The sequence below is a fragment of the Copadichromis virginalis genome, linkage group LG18 (assembly GCF_057382275.1).
Source record: "Copadichromis virginalis isolate Kocher_CV1m ecotype Utaka linkage group LG18, C_Virginalis_male_GT1.1, whole genome shotgun sequence".
NCBI classification, from domain to species: Eukaryota; Metazoa; Chordata; class Actinopteri; order Cichliformes; family Cichlidae; genus Copadichromis; species Copadichromis virginalis.
Genome location: NC_140635.1, coordinates 1,458,130 through 1,469,927, shown reverse-complemented (window position 1 = coordinate 1,469,927; position 11,798 = coordinate 1,458,130). Strand labels below are relative to the sequence as shown.

The 11,798-nt window shown below is 41.8% G+C and overlaps 1 gene segment (V, D, J or C); it reads left to right on the top strand.

The window, feature by feature from the left end:
* Positions 1 to 892: 892 nt before the first annotated feature.
* On the top strand, positions 893 to 11,587 carry LOC146686857 (T cell receptor alpha variable 3-like). The segment is given in 3 exon segments: positions 893 to 1,116; positions 1,201 to 1,329; positions 11,343 to 11,587. Coding segments are annotated over 3 exon segments (429 nt in total).
* Positions 11,588 to 11,798: the final 211 nt, after the last annotated feature.

The following is an 11,798-nucleotide window of genomic DNA, read 5'->3' as shown; positions in this document are numbered from 1 at the left end:
GAGCTGGAAAACTCACCTGCCCATCCACTCTCCACCCACTCAGCCTTCTGAAGCCTTCACTTACCTCCCTGACACAGAAACTCCAAAAGTGAAACACAAGAAAGGACTCTAATAAATACTATATAAGCAATTCTGACTGCACTGATACTCAGCAGTCGTTCTCTCGGGCAGTTCTCTGGTGTCTCCCTGCTCTGTCCCTCTGCAGGAAACCTACTTACCTGCCCCCCTGTCTTTGAACCTTCTCAAAATAAAAGCATGTAAAGCTTTAGCCTCATGTGGGCTGTGTTAGAGTCGATGCATCCCTGTAATCATGACACTGAGAGGTTGCTCCAGGGATTTAAATCATGTATTAATCGTAGTGGAGAGAAATTAATATGAATATTTCCTGTGTGAAGATGATGGTGTGATATCAGGGCTGCCACATGAAGGGGCAACGTGAACAAGTTTATGAATACCTCAGAAAAAAAGCTTCAATGAGTATAAATGATCTTCTGATATTAACGATATCCTGGAACACCAACATGCACGCTCAGTCATCCAGCAAATCCCAAAAAGTTGATTCTGTTCATCTGGATGTTTTCAGTGGGAGAAACGTTTCATCATCATCAGGTGACGTCTTCAGTCTCAGCTGACTGCAGGTTTCCAACCTTAGAAACGGGACATTTGCACAATGACTGAAACCAGCAGCACTGAATGAACACTGGGCTGTGAGGTCAGTTTATGACCATTAATATGCAAATCGTCACAACCATTGATCAACAACCACTGATCAATGGTCACGAGTACCACTCTCTGTTTATCATACTAAGCTGCTGTGGAATCAGAAAAGTATTTGATTGGCTGAGATGAAGTTACAAAAAATATTAGAGCTCCTCCCACCTGAAAGTGAAGATGCTGCTACTAGTGTGTAAAGCAGGAGGAAGTGAGAGAAGTTCAAATCCAGATCAGAGAGGAGGAGGAGAGATTCAGGGAGGAGCTGAGCTGTTACTGAACTAGAAGAGAGAGAAACCTCCACATTCAACAGAGTTCAACACAAACCATAAACTTTACCTTCATTCAACATGTTGTCTTTGGACTATTTTGCACTTTCTTTATTGATTCTCACCATTCTAACAGGTACGTTACAATCTGTGTGTTTAAAGAAACACATTTGAATTGTGATGATTTATAAAAGAATAAAACATGTTTCTGTTCCTTTAGGTGTCAGCTGTGAAGATCTCACTCCAACCAACAAAGAAGTGTTCAGTGTAGAAGGCAGCACTGCTACTCTGTCCTATAGATTATCCAGAGAAGCAGCTGGAAACGATTATTTCTTCTGGTATCGACAATATCCTGGAAAACCACCAGAGTTCCTGATCTCTCATTTACCATCCGGAGAAGTGATGAAAAAAGAAATCTCTTCACTCACATTAATCTCTATTAATGTGAGTGAAGATAAAACACTGATGACTCTTCAGATCTCCTCTGCTGCAGTGTCTGACTCTGCTGTGTACTACTGTGCTCTGCAGCCCACAGTGACAGGAAACAGCAAAACTCTGTACAAAAACCTTTGGAGCAAAGACAACAGAATACTCCACAACATCCACTAGAGGGAGCCACACACTGTTAAACCTCTGATTCTTGTGTGACTGATGACAAAGACAACAGAAACGTGACGATCCAGTTCTGGGACCAGGAGTTGCAGTTTTAACAGTCTTCCACACCAGCTTATTGTGTTTTTTTTTATATTTTTTTATTTTTAAAATTTTTTTTCCAAAATTTAAAACAAACACAAACCCCAAAACAAACAAAAACAAACAACCATGCACTTCACAAAAACCACAGGTACCAAAAGCTACCAAAACATCAAACCTACTTCCAGTGGCCGCTGCACTTTAAACGGGAGTAGCTCAGACGTCAGAGAACATCCAAAAACTACAAGTTCAGGCTGTGCAGGCTTCATATCTGCCTCAGAATACCAGTCAAACATTTTAGAACAAAAGTCATGGAACAACGGACCTTCTGCCAGTCTACACCTGTCACACATTGGGGAGATAGAAGGATAAATGTTGTGCAGTCTGGCCTTAGAACAGTGTAACCGGTGGAGGATTTTAACTGAATTAACTGGTGTCTGCTGTTTATAGAGCAGGAGTGGATTTTAGACAGACACTTACTCCGCATAGATTCAGGCACCTTCATCCCCGATTTATTCTCCCAAGCCTGCCTAATCCCAGCTGTATGCACCACAGCAGAATTACCAAATAACTGTACAATTTTGGTGATATGATGTCTGGAATCAGGTCTTGAGTATTTTGTAGATGCCATGTTCTGACGGTAGAGTTGCAAAATCTTTAAACTTGGACTGGATGTAATGCCTGAACTGCAGATATCTATATAAATGTGAATGTGGCAGATTATATTTCCCTTTTAGTTGACAAAAGAAGAAAATGTGTTATCAACATACAAATCCTCAATAGACACTAAACCCTTTTCTCTCCAGTCATGATACGTCTTATCTTGCCAAGAAGGCATAAAATCATGATTAAAACACATCTGTACAGGTGTGTCTGGCAGTTCCAGAAATCTTCTCCTCTGATTCAAGATTCTAACGGTTTGTTTTAATTAAAATATTAGCAGCTCAGGAGTAATGTCTGAAAATTGGCAGGCCCAGCCCTGCGTCTCTCTTGGATTTCTGCCCTCTTGCCATTCCAAATATAGGACGTTGGCAGCTAATTCATGACCTTCCATGCGGTTCTGTAAGTCAGTCTGTACGGATAGCACCGACTGGAACTTGGCCTCAAAAGCATCAAACCGTTCATCGGGTCTCTCCAGGATTGATTCAGATGTTGTCTTACATATTTCCTGGCACATGTCCTACATTTCAATCTTGTCATCTGTGGTGACAACTTTAGGCTCAGCCAAAGCCCTGCTAGCGCAGCTATCATTAGCACCAAGCTCGCTAACATTAGTGCTGCTAATGTATCTGTCGATGGTCTTATTCTCGCCCAGGTTCAAGGCTTTCTTCAGCAGTTTGAGATGTGCAGGGCAACGATTAAGCCAAAGGAACCAGTTGATTATTTAAGCTCCTGAATGGTTTTATCTTGTGTTGTATGGAGAGCTCAAACCCACGCGTCTACATCATACACATGTGCACTAGCCTTCCAACCAGCTTATTAATCTACCAGAGACCCAGACAGAGTTTTCATTCATTTTAAAGCCTGAAAGCTGTTTTATTTGCTATCATCTATCGTCCACCTGGGCCTTACACAGAGTTTCCATTGATGGAAGGACTCGACCAAACTGGAGCAGGGCCAAGCGATGGGTTTGGTGACTCACCCCCAGTTGCCACAGATGCGTCCCCAGTAGGGTGTGGTCCACGAGGGCTGTGTGGTCACCAGCCATTGGACCAGCCATTGAGAGTCACAGCACATAAATGTGTTGGAGCTGCAAGCTGTGGTCCTGCCATGGTCACAGCAGCCTACATGAAGAGCCGGGGGGCCTAGGCTCCCCCCTCCTCTCCAGGATGGCTACTAGGCTGTGGCAGTGGGATCACCTCCTGTTCCACTCACTGAGAGCAGTTCATGTTCCAGGGCCATTGAATATGGCATCGAGTTCTGGAGACACAGAGACACAAAAAGAAAACTGATGATGATAAACTCTGGACTCATGTTTTAAAATCAGTTTTGCTTCACAGAAACTCAGGAGGTTGTGAGTAGAGCAGGTCCACAGTTTGATCAAAGTAATGTTTGATTCATTTTAGTATCACTGCATTTATAACTGTTGAATGATTGTGGCTGAGCTGGGTGCTTAGTTAAAGTGTGTGCTGTAGAACATAAAGGATCATTCCCAAGCAGTGAAAGCAGCTTAAAAACGATCCAACAACTAAAACTGGTCCATTCAGAAAAGAGCTGCTGTTAAAAAAGTGCTTCTGCTGGTGTTCTTGTGGTCAGCAAGCTAACTAATGAAGCTCTGCAATGTGAAAGTGTTATTCACAAGCACACAAAAGCTGCTCTCTAAAACCTTCACCAAACAGTGTGAACTTTCCATTTAAATGAAGCAAGAAGAACTGTTTTTAAGGATGACTGGGACATAAAGTTTACCAGGACAGCAGATACAGCACTTATTTTTCACTGAACAATGAAGGAGGCAGCTTTCTTCTGGCAGTTCAGGAATAAACTGCAAGAAGTCTACACTGACCTTTCACCCTTCAGTAAAGGCTCAAACGTGTGTAGAACTATTGCACATTTCTGAGGGGGAAGAGGAAGTGAGAGAAGTCAGACTCAAAGAGGAGACAGAGGGCGACATCATCCAGTAGGCGGGGCTCTCCTTCTGCACTGTGTTCAACCATTGTGTCAATAATAAGTGCTGCTGTGAAGAGAACAATTCTCAGACTGAATGTTGAACATCAGCTAGTTTCTCCTGTTGATTTAAACCTTGTTGTACAGATGGAACATTGGCTGTGGATTATTCTTGCTGCTCTTTTCTTTGGTGAGATACAAACATCAACATGTTTCCTCTGCTTAAATAAATGTGTGAGTCTGATTAATGGTGAGTTTTTAATCATGTTTATTGATCCATCTCTTCCTCTGCATGTTCTGTTCTTCCTCAGAGTGTAAAGGAGAAGACAAAGTGATCCAGGAACAAGGAGATGTCATTGCTGCTGAAGGAGACACAGTTACACTTGGATGTACATTTGAAACAACAAGAACAGGCCCCACTTTGTTCTGGTACAAACAGGAAGTAAATGGTTACCCACAGTATATGCTGCATTGTCTCTCAACATCAACATTTAAAGCTGAAGAGTTCAATGTGGACAGATTTGATTCTAAAATCATTGAGACATCAGTTCCTCTGAAGATCCAGAAGCTTCAGCTGTCTGACTCTGCTGTGTACTACTGTGCTCTGCAGCCCACAGTGACAGGAAACAGCAAAACTCTGTACAAAAACCTTTGGAGCAAAGACAACAGAATACTCCACAACATCCACTAGAGGGAGCCACACACTGTTAAACCTCTGATTCTTGTGTCATTGGACTGATGACAAAGACAACAGAGAAATGAAGCAGTAAAGATCAGAGACAGAGACAGAGCTGCTGTGGAAGCACAAAACTATTTGATTGGCTGAGCTATTAAACTGGCCCCGCCCACTGAAGTTGAGTTCTGATGACATCAGATCCAAAGTTTGATCAAATTAATGTTTGTTTGATTTTTTTTATTTGATTTGATTTTATTGATTAGCATTCAAATATCTCAGTGAATACAGAATACACATCTTCGTACCTCGCTAAGTAGGTTAGCCGGATTAGATTGTTGACGATTTCGCGTGATCTTGGATCGTTCGGTTCTCCGAAGCTCATCCGGGACTTGCTGTCATAGCAACAGAGCCGTAAGCGTAAACCTGCTCGGGAGCAGGTTTACTTTATGTAAACAGGATTAGATCGCGGCCACGCAGGTATGTCCGCTTCATGTATACGAAAGCAACAGCGATATTCCACCACTGTTTCACCATAAATAAATAACATCAATGTAACTAAAGATAATGCAGCACTTGATCCTTTTATTGATGTCACACAGATACATACAGGTCATTTCCTAAAAAAGGGAAATGTACTATTAACATTCTATTACATGTATGTGATTATTTCAGATGTAATTCATATGTCAGAGTAGTAATAGTAAATTACTTCGTGTAATCAAGATGAGAGACCACGGCTATAAAAGCGAAGGTGGATTTGGGAAGTCTGTCGCAGCCATGTCCTGTCCGTATACGCGAGCCACCCATTGCGGAAGGTGCAAGATTGATAAGGAGAGTCCTCAGAATTCAGCGTATATTGCGGGACAGACAGGATCCTTTAGCTCAGCGCGACAGTGTGCTCATAGAGAGATATCGATTTTCCCGTGAGGGTATTATTTACTTAACCAACTTGTTGACGAGGGGGTGCAGGACCACCACCTGTCTTTTTTTCCTCTGCCCTTTTCTTGGTTGCTGTTATGAACAAACAAACAGATTATTTCAGGGTCTCTTTCCAAGAGACGAAAAGCAACATAAGTGATAAATATTACCATTCTGTGGAATATTCTTATATTTCACTTTTACTTGTTCCCATGTTCTAGTGGGTCCTGTTGTGGCTCTAATGTGAAAGAGGATATAATATAACATATTATAATATAATGTAATATAATATAATATAATATAACATATTATAATATAATGTAATACAATATTGGATAATATAGTGTAATATAATAAATCTACCCTACCGCCTACTGGTGTTGGTCAGAGGGGCCGATGGCGCGATATGGCAGCCTGGCTTCTGTCAGTCTGCCCCAGGGCAGCTGTGGCTACAACTGTAGCTGCCTCCACCAGTGTGTGAATGTGAGAGTGAATGAATAGTGGCATTGTAAAGCACTTTGGGTGCCTTGAAAAGCGCTATATAAATCCACTCCATTATTATTGTTATTATTAAATTACTTACGAGTTTAATTTGTCAGCAACTTCCTGCCAGCCCTCTCTCCTTGCTTTTGCAGCCTTTGCAGTGTTCGCTTGCGTTTTAATTAAACTCTGAAACTCCTGAAATCCCTCACTCAAGAGTTCTTGCTCTGCTGCCGAAAAATACCGAGCGCGCTCCTTCGACATTTTCGCCGACCAATCAGAGGGTTGCCGATCAATGTTTCTACTCTCGATGCGTAGCCCCTTTTACGACACCCAGTGATCTCACATTACTTCATCCAGCTGTACTAATCGTCAACAGCAGGTGTGTTCGGAGAACCGGATTAGCGAGCTCACGGTTAGCGCGATGATTTGGTCTTGGATGTAGTGAGCGACGTACGAAGAACGGGCCCCAGATCTGCATGCAGCTCCTGTCCACAGGGCTCGAAGCAAAGAATAAAACAAAGCACAAACAAACAAACCAACAAACAAACAAACAAACAAACAAAAAACTTTCCACCTTAGATAAGTAACTACATCAAAGCAAAACAATCAAGAGTTTCAGTATTATTATTTTTGCTCTTTTCATTCTTGATTTATATATTTTTCTAATACTCTATTTTTAAACATGTTTTTAAACAAGGAAAATGAACTACGCCTTTTTAAATCACTGTCATAACTATTCCACAGGTTAACTCCTCTAACAGAAACACATCTCTGCTTTATGTTTGTCCTTATCTTGTTTTTGATTGATTCATTTTAGTATTACAGTATTTATAACTGTTGAATGATTGTGGCTGAGCTGGGTCCTTCGTTAACCTGTATGCTCTAGCCCTTTAGCGTTCTCCTCAACCGTTTGGTAGAGCACATTTTCAGCCCCTAACTGAGGCTTTCACTGAAATTGACCTACCTTGTTGAGTCTTTTCTACCAATTGGTTTACATCTGTAATGCCAAAAAAAGCCAGCAGAAGGCGCTGTGAATGGAAACTGTGGGCTCTTCTTATACCTCTCCCAACCAGGAAGTCAGAAACAAAAAACCATGCAACATATTTTGAGTGTTTTTTGATGAAACTAAGGTAGAAAGATATCATTTTTGATATATGACAGTGTTAGAGGACTTACTAAACAGATGTGTGTCACTTGACAGGATTAAAAAAGTGAAATTGAATGTTGAATAATTTTTTAAAAAGTGGTGAACCAAACGGTTGATTTGTCCCTTTATGGTGCTAATGCTAACATAAAGTAATGTTATTAAAACTGATTATTTGCCATAAAATCAGACCACTAGACCCATTTTGTTTATCCATTGCTGTTGATAAATCACATTAAGTGTTAGCACAGCAAGAATATGCTGAAAGAATTTCCTCAGTAAGTCTTTTTTGTAACTTTCTGAGTTAATATTTTTAAATATTGTAAAAATCAAGAATAACACGTGGAAATCACAAATATCACAACTGATTACTTTTTAACCAAATTACAGTAGCTGGTAAATTAATATTACTAAGTTTTCAAAATGATAACTTCATTTTGAACAAGACGCTAAACAATATTATGGCTAAAAATCACATGGTTCTGTGGCATGATACTCATGATACCATCCACCTTCAACCACAGCGTGTTTGAGGTCATGGTTTCATATGAAGCCACAAGAGCTGGCACTCTGCACCAGTATATTGCCAACAAACCAGATGAGTGGGGCTTTAAATTGTTCTGCCAAGCGTGGATCTGGCATCATCCACGACTTGCTGCTGTGTCAGGGGGTTCTATGTTCTTCAATGCTCCCCTGAGTGAAAAGGAACAGAAGCCCCCTCTAAGGGGCCAAAGCTGTAAAAAAACACTTTGCAAACCCATAAAAGAACCTGAGCTCTTCACAAGTTTCAGCTTGGTCCAGAACTTGCACACCTCCTCTGGTGTCAGGTGCATTGGTACTGTATGACCAAACTGCAGCGGTGGAGCTCCCCTGATGGCAGACAAAGACCTGATGAAGAAGGGCCATGGAACCTGTGATTACAGGTCTGATGAAGGTCTGATTGCAATGAAATGATTTGACAACAAATGTGTCAACCTCCTAAACAAGGCCTGTGGGTTCATGGTTCTTTCATCGGTCAAACGGTGGAGCAAAGAGTCCAATGCAAAGATCACCATCCCATGCCCATCACTCATCCCTGTATGTAATTAGCATATGGGAGAAATCAAGCTTTGATATGCTATTACACCTGTATAAGACAAGTTATAAGTTACAAGTTAAGGAGATGGCATATTCCACTGTTCGGATACATCCTTGACTTGAATACCTGGTCTACATGAGAGACTGTGCCCTGCTGGACCAGAAACCGATGGCTCTCAAAAGGTTTCCACCTGGCTGTGTCTGAACCAAGTTAACAAGCCAGCATCTAGAGTTGGACAACCATGATCCAGCTCTCCAAGACCACAGAATCAGAGCTACACCCTAAGACCCCAACGACCAAAACCACAAGCAGATGTGCTGATTTGCACTGTTTTTATTTAATTTTTTAAACAAAACTGATTTTGCACAGTAGCATTCAATCAGAAGTGGCCTGAATGTGAGTATTTTGTGCTGCAGCACATTTTTCACATTTGCAGATGAAAAAATGATGTATTTTGTTGTTTGATAGAATACTTTCCTTTGATGGAATGAAAACAGCAATGTTCATTGGCATGCTGCTAGAAATAAACTGTATCCAATGGCCTGGATAGGTTTTGTTATTAATTTAATTATAATTTGGCCCTTTATTTGATTTTTTTCAACTGTATTATCTAATGTACTTGTATTTGCATGACATTTCATACTTTTACCATAAGAATAGAATAGAATTCAACTTGCACATGTCACAGGTACAGGGCAACGAAATGCAGTTTGCATCCATCCAGAAGTGCTTTAGTGATATAGATATATTACAATATATATTAGCAATAATATAGATATGTGAGTATATTACAGAAATGGGTCTATTATGTTATAATGTACACGGTATGAAGTATGTTATGAATATGCTATAACTATAAGTATGTACAGTCTGTAGTGAGTACAAGCTATGTACAGGCTATGAACAGGATATAAATATGGAAAACTATACAGAATCTGAGATATACAGCTATACAGAAATGTAAACTATGCAGGTTATAAACAGTTGTAGAATTAAAAATTATCGTATGTACAGAATGATTATTACAGAGCTATACAGTAGTGCAGTTAAGATAAGTGAGGGTGTGGATAATTTCTACAGAGGCTATATAAAGTGCTAGTGGTTGTGAGTGGTGGTTCAGTCCATGTTATTATTGTGTGTTTGAGGGTACAGTTGTCCATTGTGTGAGTGTGTGTTGAGTCCATGAGTTTAACGTGGGTCAGATGTCAGGAGGCAGAGTTCAGGAGTCTGACAGCTGTGGGGAAGAAGCTGTTCCGGTACCTGGTGGTCTTAGTCCGGAGGCTCCTGTAGCGCCTCCTAGAGGGCAGGAGGGTGAAGAGTCCATGTGATGGGTGACTGGGGTCTTTGATGATTTTCGGTCCGAGGCAGAGCAGTTCCTGTACCAGACTGTTATACAGTTGGTCAGGATGCTCTCGATGGTGCAGCGATAGAAGTTCACCAGGATGTCTGAGGACAGGTGGTTCTTCCTCAGAGTCCTCAAGAAGAAGAGGCGCTGGTGAGCCTTCTTGACCAGCTTGGAGCAGTTGGTCGTCCAGGTGAGATCCTCGGAGATGTGGACTCCCAGGAACTTGAAGCTGCTCACACGCTCCACAGCCGTCCCCTTAATGTGGATGGGTGGATGTGGGTCAGCATTCCTCCTGTAGTCCACGATGAGCTCCTTGGTCTTCTCGGTGTTAAGCAGCAGGTTGTTTGTGTCGCACCACTCAGCCAGACGATCCACCTCCTCACTAAAAATGGACATCTCAACCGTTTGGTAGAGATCATTATTTAAAAAACTACAGGATCTATTAAAAAAAAATGTATTGAAATGTATTCACTCAAATCAATAAGAAATGCAAACAAAAATGTTTTCCATTGCTTTTTTCTTGGTGAGGACATCAAAGGGCTAGAACAGGGGTAAGCAACTCCTGTCCTAAGTTTATTTTCGTTGTGCAACATTTGTCCAAATAGACATTCCATGTCCCGGTTGGTGGGTTCCTTCCGGGTACTCCGGCTTCCTCCCACAGTCCAAAGACATGCAGCTTGTGGGGATAGGTTAATTGATTAATCCAAATATCCACTAGGTGTGAATGTGTGAGTGAATGTGAGTATGAATGGTTGTCTGTCCCTGTGTGTTGGCCCTGCGACAGACTGGCGACCTGTCCAGGGTGTACCCCGCCTCTCGCCCTATGACAGCTGGGATAGGCTCCAGCGCCCCCCGCGACCCTAAAGAGGAGAAGTGGAAGCGAGTGGATGGATGGATGTCTCAAGTTTCAGACTTTTTAACTGTGTGAGTATCAGCGACTCTCTGACTCTGTCTACATCGTTAATGTGACTTCTGCTTGTGTGACGTGTCACACGGCTCCCTTAAATCATTTTGGTTATAAAGTGTGTGAAGCACAGGAGGAGGAGTGACTGAGAGCAGAGAGGAGGAGCAGAGATTCAGGGAGGAGCTGAGCTGTTACTGAACTATAGAAGAGAGAAAAACCTCCACATTCAACAGAGTTCAACACAAAACAAACTTTATGTTCCTCAACATGCTGTCATTACATCACTGTGTGTTTCCTCTGATTCTTCTCACTCTCACAGGTCTGCTCACCTACACAGGAAACTATGTTCAATTCAAATGATCAATTATTGATTGAAAAACGTTCTCTTTTCCTTCAGGTGTCACATGTGATCAGCTCACTCCAGTCACAGATGAAGAGTCCAGCGTAGAAGGCAGCACAGTTACTCTGACCTACAAATACACCACAGGTGCTACTTATTTCTTCTGGTATCGACAACATCCAGGAAAACCTCCAGAGTTCCTGATCTCACACTCACTTTCAGGATCAGTAGGAGAAGAAAAAGTTCCTGGACTGAAGATTCAAGTGAAGGGAAAAGAAATCAAGATGAGCATCTCCTCTGCTGCAGTGACTGACTCTGCTGTGTACTACTGTGCTGTGAGGCCCACAGTGACAGGAAACAGCAAAACTCTGTACAAAAACTTTTGGAGCAAAGACAACAGAATACTCCACAACATCCACTAGAGGGAGCCACACACCTTTGTTAGGATACAGACTAACACATAACACAGCTGTGATGAAGAGCTTCAGGTGAAGTTAATGTGATTTGAGCCTCCTCCTCCTCCTGACTGCAGAAACCTGTCTGACTCCAGCTGTGAACATCAGACCACTCACAGCTAACTCCCAGTGAACATCACTTCCAACATTTCTCCTCTGGAAACATGGAAAAACTGGC